The sequence below is a fragment of the Pteropus vampyrus genome, unplaced genomic scaffold, assembly GCF_000151845.1.
Source record: "Pteropus vampyrus isolate Shadow unplaced genomic scaffold, Pvam_2.0 Scaffold729, whole genome shotgun sequence".
NCBI classification, from domain to species: Eukaryota; Metazoa; Chordata; class Mammalia; order Chiroptera; family Pteropodidae; genus Pteropus; species Pteropus vampyrus.
The window spans coordinates 242,815-264,326 of record NW_011889510.1 but is presented as its reverse complement, the minus strand read 5'-3'; the positions used below and the strand labels follow the sequence as shown (position 1 = coordinate 264,326).

Here is a 21,512-nt window from a genome sequence, read left to right as displayed (position 1 = left end):
GAACCGCTTGGTTCAAAGCAGTGTGGTGTGAAGAGCCTCTGGAGGGGGGCCGCCCAGGTTTGAAAAAAGAAAAAAGGAATTAGAAAAGAAATATGAGGACGCACTTCTGTAATTTTGTTCATTCTGATAAGGCAGGATAGCTCCCACCTTGTGAAAACTTAGAACAGAGATAGGGGCTCTTATAGTAGGGTTCAGACTAGAATGTGATTGCAAGGATTCTCCATTACTACAACAGGTTGCTGAGGAGGTTTTGGAAACTGATCTTTTTAAGAGGTTTGCTGCATCTGTGCAGGACAATATTGATTCAGCTCTCCCTGTAAGATAGTAAAAATAAATGAAGATAACCATAATTATAGATATCTTAAAATCAATTAGTAAAATTACCCAAGAGAAACATTGTAAACCTTTACTTAAAACATTTAGGAGTGTTATTTCTCGTTTTCCTAGGAGTAACCCCTTAAAAATTAATAATTCATATGCGGAAATCCTACATATTAATAATTTAGTACATATTAGTATTTTCTTCTTTACTAGGTGTCTTTACAGCTCTGCATAAATGAAATCTTAGACTGTTTTTCTTTGTTTTTGGATGGAGCATTTGTTCTAAATACATCCATCCTTAGCTTTTCAGTGAGCATAACAAATACTATATATTGCAGTAATTCAGTATTTGATTGTGCATACTAATCTGTTCTTCTCGTCTATGAAGACAGTAAGTGTTAATCTCATTAAAGCTGAACTCCTACACTTATTAGTTATGTATTTAGGGGCAAGTTAACATCTGCATCTCAATTTCATCATCTGTAATATAGGTGTAATGTAATAGCTAATGAGGAAATGAATGTAAAGTGTTTCTTTACATGATAACTGTAAAATCCTTGATGTCTGAAGTGCTAGTAGAGTATGTTATAGAACTTAGAGCATAGACACTGAGTGTCTTTGTGTCTTTGCTTTCCCCTGGAGACTATGTTGGCTATAAATGGTGACAGTATGTTTTGTGGCTCATAAATAGTTGTGATTTTTAATATATTTTAAATGTAAAAAATACAAAACAATCAGGCATATAATAGTAAATATTTATTAAATAACATTTAATTAAAGATAATAATAGACCTTTATATAAATACTAAAAAACTGCATGAGGTGAAGATAATTTTAATAGTCTTTGTAGATATATATAATAAGGTGTTGACAGAGCTTTTCAGTAAATTAATTCCAGAAGTTTTATCTGTCACTGTATAAAAGTCATCACTGTCAACATCAAATACTCAGGTTTAAGCCACTTCATTTACATAACATCGCCCTAGGCATTATGCAAAATAAGTACAAGATACTATCTTTGTCCTCCTGGTATGCCAGAATGTACTATAAATGAATATATATTTGACAGTATTGATCTATAGCAGCATCAGTATGCACAATCAAATAAAATACTGACTTACAGCAATTATATGTAGTATTTGTTATGTTCACATATGTAGAAAGAGAGAGGTTTTTTAAAATTTTTTGATTTCTTACGTTTCAAAATATTTTTTCACCAAAAACATTGCTTTTACCAGGCTGTCTTTTCTAAGGAATTTTGCATGCATTCTAACTCATCATAGAAGGTAAAAAATTTGTAAGACTAATGCCAAAAATCACGTACAAAAGATCCCTGACTTATAGTGGTTTGACTTCATATTTTTCCACTATCTGATGGCACAAAACTGATATGTACATTCAGTAGAAACCGTACTTTGAATTTTGAATTTTGATCTTTTCCCAGACTAGCAATATATGGTACAATATTCTCTTGTGATGTTGGGCATGGACAGCGAACCACAGCTCCCAGTCAGCCATGTATTCACAAGAGTAAACAACCCATACTTTTCAGTGTATTCATTGTAGTAGATGAAATTGCCCAATTGTAGGCTAATGTAAATGTTCTGAGCACATTTAAAGTAGGCTAGTCTGAGCTGTGATATTTGGTAGGTTAAGTGTCTTAAATGTATTTTTGACTTAGGATATTTTTAACTTATGATGGGTTTATCAGGAACAAGTTGAGGAGCATCTGTATATATTTTGTTATATTTAGTACATTTAGATCCTCCTTGGAAATGAAATCTTATTTTCTATTTGTATTTAGTTATAGAATTGCTTTAGCAGAATTATTTTAGAAAGCATTAGAAAAATAAACTGGTTTATGAAAAATTGAGAAAACAATAGGTTAGCCCAGTGAAGGTAGCTGAGGTAGTTTTTTATGCAGCAATAATTATCTATAATACTAACATTTTAAAAAAATATTTATTAAAGAAAGTGATAAGCAAATGAATAATTGTATTTAACTCTTAAAAGGTGGCAATTGTTACAAATACCTACCATCTGCCCTCACAATTTATCTGTCCTGTGTTATTTTACTGTTTCTGTCCACACATGACTCACTGCATTTGTTAATTTAGGTCAGCAATTTTTAATGAACTGGAAATTTTGTTCAGTTTTTAAAAGATGACATCTTTTTTAGTATGCATGCTGGAATAAAGACAGCTGCAGGTTCTTTGACATAATTCCCACCGAGAAGTACGATCTATTTCTCCTCCCCCTGGATCTGGACTGGCCTGTGGCTACTTTGGTCAATAAAATATGGCAAAGGCAATGCTAAGCCAGCTTTGGGCCTAGTCTCTAACAGGACTAAGCACCTTCCACTGTGGTCTCCTGGAGCCCTGAGCTGCCATGTAAGAAGTCCAGCTGCCCTGCTAGACAACACATGAAGAGACCCTGAGAACTACATGGAGAAGAAGAGGGAGCTACCCTTTCAACAGTGCCCACCAGGCCTATGGTAAAGCCATCTTTGACCCCCGCCCAGTCCAGCCCTAGCCGAACACCACTGAGTGAGCCCAGTAAGTGCCAATGGGAGCAGAAGAATCACTTAACTGAGCTCTGCCCAAATTCCTCACCCACACCATCACAAATAGATCACAATGGTTAAATCATTAAGTTTTGGGGTAGTTTTGTATACAGCAATAGTTATCTGGAAAAATAAAATATTTTTAGGTCAATGTTGTTACTTTAGAAACTATCTTGATAAAAGAGTACTGTTGATCCATTAGATTTCTTTGTGAAGATCTTTAAAAAATATTTTTTCAAAGTAAGTGATAAGTAGATGAATGTATCTTAACTCTTAAAAGGTGACAAATTCATGCAAGCACCTACCATCTGCCCTCACAGTTTATCTGTGCTGTGTCGTTTTACTGTTCCTGTTCACATATAACTAACTGCACTTTGAAGATCACATTTAATTTTATTAAGAATATAATGTTAAAGTTTAGTTTCAGCAGAAAATCTACACACGCCCTTTGCAACTACTTGTAATAATAGTCTGCACTGCCTCCTCCCCCTTCACTCTACCCACAGTGTATATTGTTCAAAAAAGTAGTTTACATATGCCATCTAATTTATGTTAACAAAAAAAGGTACGCCCATGTATTTGGTGGTAATTTGCTTCAATTTTGACATCCAGCACCTGGCACATAGAGAGCACCCAGTAAATGTTGAATTTATGAATAAAGGTTCCTTCAGGTCATTACATTCTATATTTTGGCCATTTTTCTCCCAAATTTCTGGAGACCCTATAAACTGCTAAGCAGTTTGAGCATTTTTGCATCTAATGCAAGGCATGATAAAGAGTCAAAAATAAAACACCATAGACAGTTTATCCAAAAATGCTTTTTCAGCCAGGTCACCGTGGACATGTTTGCATTGTTTCCGTGGCATTTTCACTATGGGCTGCATGGGAAAACTGTCCTTTGAAGATCATCACTTCATCAACTCATTCTCCTCTTTTGTATGCCTGTAAGTGTCAAGAATTGATTCCAGCACAAGAGATAAACAGGTACATAGGAAACATACAGGGCCCTTGCCTTCCTGAGGTCCCGATGTAACTTCAGACGTAGTACAGCAGCTGGCTTAAGGCAGAAACAAGACCTTATTTCAGGACTCCTGGTTCCGTTAAGAGTTCTTTATTATTTTTTTTAATCCAACATTGTCTTACTAGGGCCTCAGAGCCATGGTTCATATCTAGTGACTTAACATTTGGCACGAGAGCATATGAATGGGATAAAGAAAGATACTTCTGTTTAAAGAAGATGGTAAATTGTCAGCCTCTAATTAGAGGGAATAGTATCTGTCCTGTGTTTCTCATTAACAAGGATTAATGGTCTTCACGCTAGATGCTTAGAGTTGGCCATCCTTGAGGATGGAAGCCTCAGAGATAAGGGATAAGATATTAAATAAAAATTTTCATACTCTTTTACCAATATGTCACCACAATTAAGATTCTAGAACTGACTTACAGATGGTTTGAGAGAACTTAGAATAATTAGCATTTCTGTAGTATTTTACAGTATCTATATACTTTAATGGGTAATTCATGTTAGCTGCTTAGCATAGTATCTGGCACCTGTTAAACCCTCTGCTGATGCTAGCTAGCTATTATTAGTAAAGTCATCACCATCATCTTCCTTAATACCTAGGTATCACTAATATTTCTGTTTTGCAAAGAAGGAAACTGATGCTCAGAAAGATCACATGATAAAGCCAAGGAAGCAGAGCTGGGACTTACTTCCAGATCCTCTACATCCAAATCTACTTCTCTCCTTGTTGTAGTTCATTCCATCTTGATTTTACCCAGTGACTAAATTGTGGTTGGCCTTGACTGTTAACATAGGGATAGACTTGATCTAGTCATTGCAGAGCCACATATTTTTCCGAGGTGGCAGGTTGGAGAAATGGGGAGAGGACTGTGTAAAAGCAATGTTTTAAGATAATTATTGTGGAGATGGGGCCAGTTAGAAGACTGTTGCATAGCTCAGGTATGATTTATTTTGGAAATGAAAGGGTTTTTGTTGTGGGAATGAAAATGAAGAGACAGATTTTCAAGACATCCAATGAATTCTTGATCTGCTCATCCCTTATAATCACTACTATACTAGACTTGTTACAGCTTCTCATCCCAAACCTAAGTACCACTAGAAACTGTTGAAGACTTTTTGCTTTCCACTCATTCTTCCTTGCTCCCACTATGATTTTCTATTACTTTTCTAACTTCTTTTACTTCTGTGTTGGCTAGAATCCTGTCAGAGTATCTGTAGCTCATCATTCTCCATTGGCTGTTACTGGGTACCATAATGTCTGCCAATAATGACAGTTTCCAGCTCCTTTCTTCATTGTGCATTTGTTTTGTTTTGTCTTTTCCATCTGTCCCTTGTTACTTCTCCTGGTTCAAATGAAAAAATCTTTTTAGTAAATATCACCAATTAATTTTATGCCAGTTGAACCATCCAGTTACAGCATGTCATGTGTAATTGATGTGTTCATCTCCCCAAGCTCTTTATTGCTGGGAAAAAATGCTAATTCTATTGGTGTGATAACTTGAGCTTTCTAGAGAACTGATAGAGATTCAGTGTTTTTAGGTTTTGTTTTTAAGTTTTATTTGCTGCTGTTTATATTTAGTTATTTGGAAATAAGAAATATTTTAAGATCTTACTACATGAGTTGAAAAATCTCCTGGGACAAATACTCTTTGTTAATTTTAAAAATTCCTAAAAAGTCTTAGCTCTTTATAGCTTTGATGCGTCTTTAAATCTTTATTCAGAAGTTGCTTTAAAAAAAAGTATTTGTAATTGAACGTTAAGTACATACCAGATACATATGAATTTTAATTCATAAATATTTTTTGCCAAGAATTCAGAAATGAGAGAATGCTGAGAAGCATATCCTATAATCCAGATATGAATTTAGCTAGCAGTACAAATAACTTGCAAATTCCTGAACAATTAACTCAATTTAGTCTTCTCAAGTGTAATAGACCTATTTCTTAATGCACAGGTTTCAGATTTCAACTCTCACTAAAGTTAAAATGCATATTTTCTATCTGAACACCTTTTTTCCTTTATAAATGAAACCCACGTGTTTCTCATATATGTGTCCAAACTTGAATATTCCCTGCTGTTTAAATTATTAAGAAGAATCATACTTTGTTTACAGATTTTAAAATGATATATTTTTGGTGACTGAATGTACATTAAAATGCAGATTGAAATTTAGCTACACATTAAAGTTTCTAATATCAGTGGCTGCTTTTTTCTACATTATTCTGGATGTTGTACTTAAAAAAAAAAATAAGAGACTCAACTGGCTTATTCAGAGAATTTTTGCAGTTAGTTCGTAAATGACAAGGTTTTAGGCTTCTAGTTGCAAACACTTCCTTACAAATAACGCAGTACTTGCATGGATAATCTCTATTTCTAATAAATAAAAAGCCAGGTTAAATATAGTCATCGTTATTAAACATCATAGGACTTGCATAGAACTTTAAAATTGATTAGCAGTGTTTGGCTGAGAAACTGACCGATCGATTTAATCATGCCCTTATGTGACATAAACCCCATAACCAACATGCATGCTCACTCACTTTTTGTCTTGAAGGTTATTTTATGACTATTTTAATGAGGAAATCTTTTAGATAATTATTTATTGATTTTTTTTTTTTATGTTTCAATTTATTTTTTATTGAAGTGCATACACTATGTAACCAAATCCCAGATGAAGATGTAGGACAGACAAATTTCAAGCAACACAGCATATTCCTGGATGTTCCATCCCTGATACTTCCATGCTCAAAGACCAACAAAGATTAGTTTTACCTATAATTGAGCTTCTGGCTTCTGTCCTTCAACACTGTCTTTGTGAGATTCATCCATGTTGCTTGAGCAGTTGTTAATTCTTCATTGAGGTGCAGTCGTCTCCTTGTGCGAATATACCATGATTTTATTATCTGTTTTGTTTATGAGCATTTGGATACTTTCTGGATGGAGGTTATTTGTGTAATGCTACTATGTACATTCTAGTACATACCTTCTATATATACACTTTCTCTTGCCATATACCTAGGAGTAGAATTCTTGGGTCACAATTGCATATGTTCAGCATTAGTAAATACTGCCAAATAGTTTTCTCAAGGAGTTGTACCAGTTTACTCTTCACCAGTGCAAGTTCCAGTTGTTCCACATCCTGGCCAACATATGATATTGTCAGTTTTTAAAATCTGAGCTATTCTGATAACATTCTAGTAGTACCTCATTGTGATTTTAGTTTTTGTTTCCCTGGTGTACAATGATGTTAAGCACCTTTTCATATACTTCATGACTATTTGGGTATCTTCTTTTAAGAAATACCTACTCAAGTGTTTCATACATTTAAAAATTTTGTTTCCAAAAATATATTTTATATAATTTCAGTTCTTTTACATTTGTTACAATTTTTATTTATAGCCAAAAATATGGTGTATCGTAGTGAATGTTCCAGGTACACTTGAGAAGAATATGTATTCTGCTTTTGTGGAGTAGAGTGTTCTGTAAATGTTAATTAAGTAAAGTTTGTTGATAGCCTTCTGCACTGCCACATGATTCTCACCATTGGGCTCATCTTTCTGGCAAAGGAGGCAGAGAAAAAAAGAGAAGGAAAAACACTGGGAATTTCTTCTATCCTCTTTAGACCTTAAGGAGCCCTTTTCCTATTTTCTATAGATAAAAAGATTTCTAATGAAATTTTAGCTGCTGGCACTGCTCATCATACCAGCTTTGGTAGGAACCCACTCTGGGTGAGCTGTGAAAGAAAAAAGAAAAAGGAGGATTCACACCTACACACACTCCAGCTCACAGGGACTGCTTTACCTTGATCTTCTGGTTAGAAAGATGGAATTTCTCCCAGAGTTTTGGCTGTATGCATACCAATGAGTGCCTACTTTCAGCATAAGGCCAGAGAGAAAAGGGAAAAGCCAAGAAACTAACCTCTATGTGGGTCTTCTGTCCAGGTGTGTTTGACTCTCTTCCCCAATCTGCCTGCTTTAGTTTTCAGAGTTCTCTAATAGTTGTTTTTTTATTTTGTTTTCAGTTTTTAATTGTAATCATTGGGTAGTAAAGGCTTTAGTGGACTTAAAGCATCTTGGCTACACTACTAGTTCTCATGTGGCTTTTTAAAAGAAGAATTTAAAGTAATTTTAGGTTTTATAGCAAAATAGAGAGGAAGATGGAGAGATTTCCTATATACCACCTGACCCTACACATGCATAGCCTCCCCTGTTATCAACATCCTGCACCAGGGTGGAACATTTGCTACAACTGATGAACCAACACTAACACAGCATAGTACCAGAAGTCCATAGTTACCTTAGAGTTTACTCTTGGTGTTATACATCCTGTGGATTTGGACAACTGTTAAATAGCATGTATCCATCACTGTGGTATCATAAGGGGTATTTTCACTGCCCTAAAAATCCTCTGTGTTCCACTTATTCTTCTCCCCACCTCCTGGCAACCACTGATCTTTTTACTGTCTTCATAGTTTTGCCTTTTCCAGAATGTCATTTATTTGAAATCATACAGTATGTAGCCTTTTCATACTGGTTTCTCTCACTTAGTAATGTGCCTTTAAGACACTTCCCTGTCTTTTCATTGCTTGATAGCTCGTTTCTTTTTAATGCTGAATGATATTCCATTGTCTGGGTTTATCTATTCAACTACTGAAGCATATCTTGATTGCTTCCAAGTTTTGACAATTATGAATAAAGCTGCTATAAACATCCCTGTGCTGGTCTTTGTATAGACATAAGTTTTCAACATAAATACCAAGGAATTCTGTGTCATATAAGAGTATGTGTAGTTTTGTAAGAAAACACCAAACTCTCCTAAAGTGACTGTAACATCTTGAGTTTTCACCAGCAATGAATGAGCATTCCCGTTGCTCCGCATACTCCTGAGCATTGGTGTTGTCAGTGCTCTGGATGTTGGCCGTTCTAATAGATGTGATGACATATAACGTGGAGCATCTTTTCATATGCTTATTTGCCATATATGTATCTTCTTTGTGAGGTGTCTGTTAAAGTCTTTGGCTCATTTTTTAATTGGTTAAAGTGAAGTTTCTTATTGTTGAGTTTTAAAACTTTTTTTGTGTATTTTGGATAACAATCCTTTATCACATGTTTCTTTTGCAAATATCTTCTCCCTCAAGTAGCTTTTTAATACGTTTAACGTGTCTGAGTTACATTGTCATGATAAGTTGGTCTCTATACAATCAAACTATTAGTAGTTTGTTCTTCTAATACAGTGCCAGCTCTTAATATCTATGAAAGCAGATTATTTTTCTTTACATTGGTATGGAATATCCCTGAAGCTTTGAATATATTTTTAGCATCAATACTCTCCTTACTTAATTTTTACATTACATTTACAATTTCTCTGTTCTTCAGTATGCATTCTGAAACCAAGAGAAAGTCAAAACAAAGAATTGTGGGTTTTTTAATCTATTCAAGCTAAATTAGCAGAAATGCCCTTTTAAGATGAAATATTTAGTCATTTCAAAACAAGTCAGTTTAGAGGAAGAGGGCAGCCATATTCAGCTCATGTTTTCCTTACAAGAAGTATTGATGTTTCGTGCTAGCATTCTGTGGTACGAGCCTTCACCTTCCAGCCAAAAACAGCCCTCTTTCTTCAGAACTGACATATTACTGTATTGAAAGATTAACAATATCAATCTTAGGGGTGGGAAACAGGCACTCTTAAGCACTATTGGTTTTATTATAAATTTCTAGAAGTCTGTTGAGACTCTGTGTGTGTGTGTGTGTGTGTGTGTGTGTGTGTGTGTGTGTGTGTGTGTACATATACATGCACACAGCAACCTAATGAACGAACCTAGAAATGTGATTTTTCTGGTTCATAGGGCATGCTACACACACAAACATGTTATACATACCTCTGAGACAGAAATCACATTTATAGATGTAGTTCACCAGATTGCTGTTTATGTTAGTGAAAAAATGAGGGGCTGGGAACCCTTCATATACATTAATGAGGAAAGAGTGATTAAATATGGTAGTTACAATTATAGATTCTATAAGATAAAATTCTAGCCATTAATATAATGTGTATCATATATTTAAATGGAAAGCTCCATGATATTCAATGAAAATTGAAGCTACTGAACAAAATTGGTATGTTCTTATAAAAATTTATGTCTATGTTTATATAAATATGCATAGGAAAATAGTCTGAAAGGATATACACCAAAATAGCAATAGTAAATATTCTCCTGGAGGTGAAATTATGAATGTTTTTCCTTTTCCTCTCTACTTATTTAAATATTGCCAGCGATTTTTTAAAAATCACTATGTATTATTTAATTTGAGAAAGGAGAGGAGGAAGAAAACATTTTTATTTTGGAGAAAAGATTTCTATGTTCTAAAGGGTAAAAGAACGAGAACCTATGAGAAGGGACAAGATGTTACAGGTCACAGCTCATTCATTAGACAGGGATAAATTTAACACTGATTTTTTTAACACTAACATTTAACAGAACTGACAAAAAGGACAAAATGGGTTGTCTGAGATACGAGTTCTGAATCACTAAAGATGTGCAAACATAACCATTTAGTAAGGTTGTCATGAAAGTGATTGACATTTTGCCTTAACTCTCTTGGTAGATGAGATTTTTAACAACGGATGGAAAGTTGAACAAGGGAACCTATAAAAATCTTATAGATTCTCATTTTTGGATTCAAAGAGTATTGTATTTGAAGCTGCTTGTGAAAAAAGTGACTAAGAAAACAGCATGATAAAATGCATGTGAAGGATGGCCTTCTCTTAATATGCTATAATACAACATCCTCAAAAGGAAGTTAAACTGGCAGTAGTTGTATCTGTCTCCAATTTACTGGTGAATAAGTGAAGGGTAGAAGGAATTGATTCTGGACTTGCTACAATATAACATCATGATTTATACACATACAATTTTGTTTAAGGTCACAAAGTAGTAGATTAGGCCACTGATTCCTAAACTTTGCCAAATTTCACAGTTAGTCTTCAGTGTTTATAGATATAGATATATTATATAGTTTTAATTGGGTCTTAGATTCTCATCCCACAAATTCAGATTGAGTAGCTCCGGAGTAGGCCCTGGGCATCTGTATTTTTTTAAAATTCTCAAGTTATTTTGATGATTAGCCAAGTTTAGACACAACCAGAATAAAATACACATATATACATATCAGGATAGTTAACAAAAAAGGAGGAAACAACATAAGATTTAATAAATCTAAAAAACATAAGAATTAATAAATACATCAAATGCTTTTAACTATATTTACAAAGCTGCCTCATTGAGAAATCCATCAACATTCACAGTGTGTTATTCCAGCCAGTATTTCTTATGTTTTATTCAATGCATTAAGCAGAGCTGCTTAAAAGAACTGGTTTTACTTATTAATACATTATGTAATCATGCTCATGACTACACTAAGCAATATAAAAATTCATGTTTCTAAAACAAGTGTTTGTCCACAGACTATAAACAAATATAAAGTTATCTGTGCTGCGGGAGCCACTATATGGCCTTCGTCATGCTCTTATGGATTATATCAAGGAAGAGATGCTAAAGTTAATGAGAAACCAGCTGATGTTTAAGATGTGAACAAGGCGGTATCCTGCTCATTATCAGGTTAATAATACATAAATTGAATATTTTTAGAATTTTATATCTTCGTCTTCATTTCCAAATGATGTGTTTAGGAAAGGGAAAAATACGAAGACATCTCATAAAACTATTAATAAATATAGATCATGAAATGAAAGTAACTGCCATCAGTAACCAAATGCCTAGTCTTCCTCAACAATATAGTTGGCCCTGTCGTAAATGCCGCATTTGCCATCTGAGGCCACTTCTGCTACCTAGATTCCTAAGTTCTAGTTAGCCTCAAATGAGCAAGTTTCCTACACTGCAGGATTTCTGGCTCCAGGAGTTGCAGTAGGTTATACAGATGGAACCCACAGGCCATTTGCTACCCCTTGAACCTTTACCCACATTCCCGCCAGCTTTCATGTCGTCTCGTACGTACCTGCCTGGAATGCTCTTCCCCCAGATTCCTGCTTGGCAAATTCCCTTACTCCCTGCACGTCTTTGCTCACGTGCCACCTTCCCAATGAGGCCTGCCCTGGTCATCTCATTTCAAATTGCTCCTGTACCCCCAACCCTCTTCCTGATCTACATTTTTTTCTGTTGCACTTAACACCTTTTAGTAAACCTGTAATTTACTTATGTTTGTTTATTGTCAATGCCTGTCTATTTCCACTAGACTATCATCACTGTACAGGCAGATGTCTTTGTTTAATTTATTGATGTATCAAAGGTACCTAAAATAATATCTAGTGCATAGTAGGCTCGTATCAAATAAATATGTTAAATGGATGTGATACATTGCTTGTTTATTACTAGTTATTTATGCAGTGGCAGGCAATTTTCAGTAGAGCCTTTAATATTCACGTAGTTAAAACCATCCCTTCCCAGGCAAGAAAAAGCTAAAGGAATTCATCACCACCAAACCAGTATTACAAGAAATGTTAAAGGGAGTTCTTAAAAAAGAAGGAAAAAAAACAAAAAATATGAATTATAAAATGGCAATAACGATTTGTCAACAATTTAAGTGGATTAAATACTCTAAAGACATAGGGTGGTTGAATGGATGCAAGGGCAGGGTCCTTACATATGTTGCCTATAAGAGACTCACTTTAGATCGAAAGACACATAAGTTGAAAAGGATGGAAAAAGATATTTCATGAAAAGGAAATGAAAAAAAAAAGCTGGGGAAGCAATATTTATACCAGACAAATATACTTTAACATAAAGGCTATATAACAAGAGATGAAGAAGGACCCAGTAATTCCACTTCTAGGTATTTATCCAAAGAAACCCCAAACACTTAATTTGAAAAGACATATGCAATCCATATGTTCATTACAGCATTATTTACAATAGCCAAGATATGGAAGCAACCTAAGTGTCCATCTATAAATGAATGGATAAAGAAGTGGTACATGTATACAATGGATTATTACTCAACCATAAAAAAGAATGAAGTCTTGCCATCTGCAACAACATGAATGGACATAGAGGGTATCAGGCTAAGCGAAATAAGTCAGAAAGACAAATACCATAGGATTTCACTTATATGTGGAATCTAAAAAAATCAACAGAACAGAAACAAAACTCCATGGATACAGAGTATGTTTTGATGGTTGCCAGATGGGAAGATGGTTGAGGGGACAGATGAAAAAGGGGAAGAGATTAAGAAGTACAGGTTAGTAGTTAAAAAATAGTTATAGGGTATAAAGTATAGCATAGAGAATATAGTCAGTTATATCATAATGACTATATGGTGTCAGATGGGTACTAGATTTATCATGGGGATCACTTTGCTAAATTATATAAACGTCTAATCACTGTTGTACACCGGAAACTAATATAATATTGTATGTCAACTGCAATCGAAAAATGAAATGTAAAAAAAAAAAACTGCCACGTTTTTGTGTTTGAACATTATTGTCAGTGAAATGGAACTACCTCGTCCTGAGTACTTTCTTTCTGCCTGTGAGTCAGCACTCCAGCAGTACCTGCTCTGCTGGTAGAGTCGAAAATCTCTACTGCTTGATGTTTTGGCCCCACGGAATCTGATGAGATTTCCCCCTGTGTTTTCACCTTACTCCTAATGGACACGTTAATATCTCTTGTAAAAATCAGCTTGTTGGATGTTGTTCTTAGAACAGTGCTAAGCTTTCAGCATTTACTCAGTGAAAGACATGTGTTGATTATGGGAGTGACCCACTATGTTCTCATTTTTAACTTCAGAGTTTAAGAACACCTTAGAAATTAATCTAGTCTGGTTCATTTTATAGTTCAAGAAACTGAGGAACCAAGAGATGAAGTTAATCTTCTAAATTCACAGAACTAGCTAGAGGCAGTTCTGGGCCCAAGTACTTGGTCTGGGTTTCTGTTTGGTTATTTGTTTGTTTGTTTGTTTGTTTGTTTGTTAATATACCATATTGCTACAGCAGAGAACAAGACCAGTTCCCTCATGCTCTCTTCTGTTCTGTCATTACAACGCTTTGCTTCTTCCCTGTTCCTTCTGTCTCCTTAATGAGGGTCCAGGTTTCTCCAAATCTTCACCTCCACATATAGGACCTGGTCCATAATCCCAAATCAAAGCCGCTTCAGATGACCTTCCCCACAGATATCCGCATTTGGAGAAGGCAGTTCTGCTTTTCTTGTTCCTCATTACTGTGATGTCAGCACCAGGGACTAGAGAGGGATAGGCTGACGTAAAGTGGCTGCTTTATTTCTTTTAATTCCATCTTTTTCTCTTTTGGCTGTCTGTACCCCGAGCCTACCAGCACCCTGACTTGGTTCACTTCTCCTTAGGAGCACCCCACCTCCCTTGATCAGTTTCTCTTGCTTCTTGACACTTACTGAAGCTGCGATCTCAAATCAGTGGGCAGGAGGGGAAAGAAACACTGCCCTGCATTTATCTAGTAATTGTTTTCTTCTACATTATCTCCTTGGACCTTTTCAGCAACCTTGTGTGTTAGGTGGGGACAGATATTCTTATTCCCTTTTTTACTGACAAGCAAATGAAATACTAGTAGAGTAAATGATTTACTCAGTCTTGCAGCCTCTCCGTGGCAGGAATAGAAACAGCCTCCCAATCCTAGTTTAGAGTCTTTTCTACTGTCCCATAGTTCAATGTTAACAGAGAGACAAAATGTATCACCGACTGGTATTCTGAAATATATGTAATATCTTCTTTCCTGAAGATCTCATTGTCTTTTAAAGTCTTCTGAGGATATTAATCTGGATTTCTCTAGCATCTTTAACATCTTGGTTTCAGAAAAGACCACTGACTGTTTAGTGATATGATGGACGGATTCTCTGATAGTCACTGCATTGTCATTTAACAATTATTAAATGCTGTTACATGTGGACCTATGTTTGCAGTGTTTTGTTACCCTTTTGAGAATCTATTAGTAAGATAATGTATTCAGATTCTTGATTCAAACAATGTGTTGTACAACTTAATGATTTGATATTTTTATAAATTTTGAAAATCTACCTATTTGTAGTTTTTAGTTAAAAGTGAAAGAAATATTTCTTTACATATAAAACACAATACAGTATTTAAACTGAAAATATTCATTAAAATATTTATTGCTTAACTAATAGTACAAACTGATGTTTTATTACTTCCTTTTTATAAAGTATTGCAAACAGATTGAAATTAATGTTTAACTTAATTAAATTCAACCAATACCTTTTACCAAATTGTATTAATGTTCATGTTACTTCACTGCCAAACAAAGCTTTTTAAAGCACATTGTGATATATACTTATAAGAAAAGTGAAATGCAGTTATACCTTTATGAGTAAAACAAATGAGGAATGGACATTGTCCTGACGTGACTGGCAGTGTCAGCTCCTTGCTAAGCTGCTCTGTACAGTTGGTCAAGGGCGCCTGTATGCGAAGCAGCTGATGTGTAGTGTTTATAACGCAGCTTCATTCTCACTACCATTTGTCCACCCAGAGGCCTAGGGGTACACTTAATAGATTGTATGTAAGAGTCCTGGAAGATATGTAAAACCCTGGTGTCATATGTCCAGAGCGCTCAGTATAATCTGAGCCCAGAAAGTATAAGGCCCAGTTGACATACAGTAAATTCGTATAAAGTTCTTTGACATAAATTAGAGTTGTCCAAATCCATTTCCTGTAAAATGGTAATATCCAAATTCTAGATTTACTGTAGATTTGTTATCTCCAGCCATTTTTAAGTTATTTTTATGTTTCGGATTGCTAAATGGCACACTGCCTGGAGTATGCCCTCATGTTGAGACCACTCTCAGTTTGATCTGGTGCTAAAGAAAAAAGTGAGACTGTTGGTTTGCTTTACGAGTTAGGGTGAGTCGAGAGAACGGTCTAGACAGGATGATGAAATTGTGGAAGTATTGTTGCAAACATCGACTATCTGCCTGTTATTGAGTTTCCTGAATGATAATTCTGTATGAATCCTGCCTCGGTAAAGTCCTGACAGTGTGGTAGCCTCCTAACAGATTAGCTATGTCCAGTCACATTTGTTACCACTTGTGTGCAATTTTGCAATTTCTTTATAAATTAGAGATTCGTTCTGCTTAGGGGAAAGTACACACACACACACACACACACACACACACGTTGATTTATAATAAAATGACAAAAAGCTTTTTAAATGATTAAAGTAAAAATGATAGCCTTATGAAAATATAGTATCAACATTTCTTAGAACCAGCATAAATAAGAATAGTAAATATGTAAAGTAGCACCATGTATTTTTATACTGTGGGTAACCATTGTAGAAAAAAAATCATCTTTAGGTTCCCAAATGATTTAGGATCTTCTTTCTTTGTTCTTTGTTCTTTTCACATCATTTGTTATCTTTATTAGTTGAGCTTTGTCCAAACATTGTTTATTCAGAGACACCTTATCTTAGTCTGGTCTGGCTGCTATAACAAAAATAACATAGACTGGGCAGTTTAAACAACAGAAATTATTTCTTATAGTTCTGTAAGCTGGAAAGTCCAAGAGCAAGGCTCTGGCAGATTCAGTGTCCGGTAAGGGTGTGCTTCCTAGTTCATAGACTGTTATCTTTTTTCTGTGTCCTCCATGGCAGCAGGGGCAAGGGGGTGTTTATAAAGGCACTAATCTGGTTCATGACCTAATCACCTCACAAAGCCCTGACCTCCTAAATATGACCACATTGGGGATTAGGTTTAACATGTGAATTGGGGGGCGGAGAACACAAATATTTAGTCTATAGCACACCTATTGTTAGAAAGGAAAAGAAGTGATAAAATCAAATAAAGCTAATGATTAAAATGTTTACTCTTTGTCAGGCTGAAAAGAACAATAATTGTCTTTTAACTGCCTAACAGTTTTATAAAGGGATAGAGTGTACTTTTATTTAATGATTTCCATCCCAATTATTTCTACCAACTTTTTTCATATTTAAGAACTCTTAGAACATGACCATTTCTGTATATTATAGAGCATAGTAGAATGCTGACAATTTTAAATTTACTCAGTAAGGCTATTACCTCATCAACTGAAATTTTGAGTAAGCATCTCTTATAATGAAAAAAAAGTTTAAATTAATTCATCTAAGAGGATTTACTCAGAATAATTTTATAAATGTATCTGGAAAGGTAAATTGATTTTAAAAGATGCATAATTGATGAATTAAAAACATCATGTTGAAAAATCCATTTGCGATCCACTATGAGAGCAGCTTCTGAATGCCCTCAGGTAGAGGTCAAGCCAGTGGAGCAAATAATTTTTCATGCAACTAAAGAGAATATTTGTAGTAGAACATAGTGAAAAAAAGAGAAAATACATTTTACTTGTTGAACTTTGTGCTAACTTCTCCAATATATGTGTGTTCTGTTTATTCTCTCATAGGTATGAGAAAGTGCCAGTCATCTTGGTTGGGAACAAAGTGGACCTGGAAAGTGAGAGGGAAGTGTCATCCAATGAAGGCAGAGCCCTTGCTGAAGAGTGGGGCTGCCCCTTTATGGAGACTTCTGCTAAAAGTAAAACCATGGTGGACGAACTCTTTGCAGAAATTGTGAGGCAAATGAACTATGCTGCGCAGCCTGACAAAGATGACCCATGCTGTTCTGCATGTAACATACAATAGCATTCAAAAATGGCTATCCTGGACAGGATTTGACCAATATCATAGGTGATACAAACCTCGTCTACTCGACTGCGGAGTTTGCAGGATGTGTGGTGTGAATCTACAGTGAAATAGCAGCCCTTATTCAGAATTCAGCAGTGATTGTCAGTTGATATCTCTGAGTAACATTTGGGTTCAGTAACTACAGTTTTCACCATTGTCCTCAGTCTCTTATGTGCACCTGCGACTTTAAGGCATAGCCAATCGATCTACAGGGTGATCTCCTTTGAAAGCTGTAGTGGCATTGTAGCTGAGTTGACAGAAGCAACTCTTGTATAAATTACAAATAACCACGAGAGCGAAACCAGAACAATTCCTATGACCACTTACAATTAAAATATTTTGTCTTCTTTAAAAAAAAATAGGTAACTGAGAAATATTTTCCTACAAGAATACTGAATTTCAGGAGTTAAGATAGTGCTTCTAACCAATGTGTTCCATCAAGTAAGATAATAATGGCTGACCTGCCAACAACAGCATTACAGGGAGAGATTCTTTGCTCAGCTGACACATTTCTGTTTTTCAAAATTGATGCTTAATTGTAGATGTTATCCTAATTTGTGACATGGAACTAACTCATGCAGCAGTCCTTAATAGAGCAAAAGTCAGATCAGGTTGTGTAGAAATACAGTCTGGTTTTAGAATGTGTTAAATCACCTGCTTTGTCACAAAATGGAGGCTCTCACAAGGGTTTGATCTGAATTAAAACCCCATCCCCACCCTCTGTTAACCAAGCAGGTGTGGTCTTTATTACTTTACTGAACAAAAAGGAAGCAACACTGATGCAAAGAGATTGCCTAGCCTTACTAACAAGACATGTTCTAGTAGATTAACCAGTACCATCATGTAAGGAAAATGAAGCCATGTTGCATCCACATGTTCCCGTTTGCAGAAACCTCATAGGACAGTACAAATATCTTGCATTTTGATGTTCATTAAAGCAACAAATTCCTTCTTGCCTTTAAGGGCTATGGTTGTGGTGTGATTCTTGGTTAACCTGCTTTCAAAATCAAGTTTTCTGTAGTGGAGCTTTATCGCAGGCATTTTTTAAAAAATTGAATAACCATGTGATATAATTTGGGCTTTAAAGTAGAATATAAATCATGGAATGGAAGGTAAGGGACAAAAAGAAACCTTTTATCTTTAATTTTCCTGGAGAATTATATAAAGATTTTCTTATAACAATTTTTCCCTGATTACTGAAGTGGCAAATAAAACTAGAGAATATTTTGTTTTGAAAAGGTGCTCACGCTCTGATATTTTTGGTCTTTATAGCCGTGAAGTAGTTATTATTTGCATGAGTAATGGCACAGGAAAAACCTATTCATAAGTTTTACAATCAGGTGTAGAAGGGTTTTTAACTAACTTCAGAGTTACAACTGCTTAAGAGAGAGTATCTTGAGCAGATCCTCTGGAGATAAATTTGGCCTTCAGAACTGCAGTATCACTGAGCCTGTGATCTACACACCGCCCCACACTTTGTTGGTTTCACACTCTTGTGCAAATAACTTCTGGTGTTATGTGTGTAACTGAGAAGAGTGTATGTGCACATGTGTGTTTATTGTTCCTAAGAATTTGGCACAAGTTGGAGATAATTGCCTACACTGAGAATCTGTACTGAAGAATATAGAGTATCAAGAACATCTTTTTCTTTTAAATTATTTAAATGTTTATTTTACATTATTGAAATCATTGGTAGCCACCACCCCACCCCCCCGCCAAGTGTTTAGTAAACTGGCATTAAGCTTAGAGGATAGAAAAAAGGCAGATAGTAACTTTTCATAGATGAGAAAACTGAAATGTGGGTGAAAGCAGGCCATGGTTGTCACAAGTCTTCGAATTGTGAATATTTGCATTCTTCAGTATAGGTTGTTTATACACCCTAATGATGCAGCACCTTGTTTATAGGACAAAAAGTTCTAACCAATTTTATTGAAACAAATTTCATTATGTAAAAATTGATTTGATTCAACATGTAGAGAAATCAAAGATTCAAGAAGTATGATTTCTCTATTGAAATAGAAATATTTGTTAGTGAATTGGTTGAGTTTTGAAGCCTCTAACTTCTCAAAATGATTCTGTTTTTTAGAATTCCATATTTAAGCAATTTATGACAACTAAAATATATTAGAAACATCTATAAAGATTCTACAGTTTCACATTATAGATTGCTATACAGACAAGAAAAATAATATGAAAGGTATGGCAAAAATATAAGGTGGAAAAGATTGTCTTAAAATTGGGGTTTTAGTTAGAAGTGTTTGTGTCAGACAATATATTGGGCTTTTACTGTAAAGATATTAATAACTGACTTGGCTGCTTAATCACAGTATTTCCACACAGCCCTACATATTTAGTGACAAAGCATCAAAGATATCCAGAAACGGGGAAACCCTTGTGTGCTCTTACTGTTGGTATTTCATGTGGTATGAATATAATTCAGCTTGAATGAATGTGTTTGTTGAGATGTTAATAAAAAGCTTAAGAACAGAAAGATTGAATTTGTTGGCACATGAAATAATAGTGGCTACAGAGAAAAGTTGGTGACCTTGTGTCGCTATTTATTTTATGCCCTGATCAGACTAGCAACTAGATAAGTGAAAGTTTTTCTAACATGCCTTAAAAACATTATGGTTTGATCCAAAGACCCACTTTTTTTTTTTTTTTTTAGCTATTATGCTAAGGTTTTTGTTTTGTCTTATTTTACTTTTATACAAAGGCAGCATTTGTTAAAGTTTTTTCTTTTATGTTGCAACTTTTATTTTGGTTCTTTTAAACTGTGATAGTGATGGTAACTGATGCCTTTAATTTTGTTCAACTTACACAAAACGAGCCAGCATTTGATCAAAAGTATTACATAAAATCTTTCTTAAACTGTTGAAAGGTGCTTTGATGATTTTCTCCTTTGGTTTGTAGAATTAGGACTGAACTTGACTCTAATTGCTACAGTTGCCATCATTTTTTTGTGGTAAAACTACTGATAATATTTTGCTTTTCTACATAAAGAAATGTTGCCTAAGGAGGTCTATTTGTTTTCAAGAGTTGTCCGCTGGGAATGTTGTCTATGTATGTATGAATATGGAAATGTTTGTTTTGTTCGTTGCTGTTTTTTTAGTTTTTGTTCTTCTCAGTAGTCTTGTGTTAGCACTGAGTAAGCTTTAATTGTCTCCTTAGCCAATCAAATGATAAAGACTATGGGGGGTCTATTTTTTTTTTTAATTAACATGTCATTGTGCATCTATTAAATCTTGATCAGGGTTTCAAGAATGACTGCGGTGGGTTTTGGATACAGATTTATCATTATTGATTTGGGGTTTCCCAGAGATAAATATAGTTCACAGTTAATTGTTGAGCTCTAATACAACTGACCATTTAAAATTGAACAGCAGTTTATTGTTTTGTAACAATGTCAGCTGTTAAACCTTGACATTTCAATTAAAACACAAATTGTAGTTATAACTCAATGCAAATTCAACAGTTGTATTTGGAGTTAAATTATTTTAACAAATAAATTTATTTAATGAAATTTCCTCTGGATTTTATTTGATTTTGTACGTATGTTTGTGAGTGAAGTATATTTAATATATCCAAAACAACTAGAAATTGCCACCAAATGAATTGAATGCTCCTCATATGGAAATATTCAAGCCGAATAAAATTTAGAATTTGTCATATAAAAAAGGAAAGTTAGTAGATCATTTTCATACCCTTTAAAAACAAAAACGATTTTAAAATCACAAATATCACAAAATCACAAATATCAACCTACAGTTTTTTATATTTTTGAAGATTGCTTACTAATTTGAAGTCTCAGTGCTAATGTTAACAGAATTATTCTAGATAATAACATTAATTAGCAGTTGCCTTTTGGTGCTGTTAGTATCTCTAAAACAT

General features: G+C 34.7%; 1 protein-coding gene across 1 annotated transcript in view; it reads left to right on the top strand.

Moving 5' to 3' along the window:
* The window catches only part of RAP2A (RAP2A, member of RAS oncogene family), a 30,552-nt gene extending 9,408 nt beyond the window's left edge, over positions 1 to 21,144 (top strand). The window contains exon 2 of the mRNA XM_011385482.2: positions 17,342 to 21,144. Coding sequence (XP_011383784.1) covers positions 17,342 to 17,579 — 238 coding nt within the window. The 3' untranslated portion in view covers positions 17,580 to 21,144. The remainder of the gene's footprint in view (positions 1 to 17,341) is intronic.
* The last annotated feature ends 368 nt before the right edge of the window (positions 21,145 to 21,512 follow it).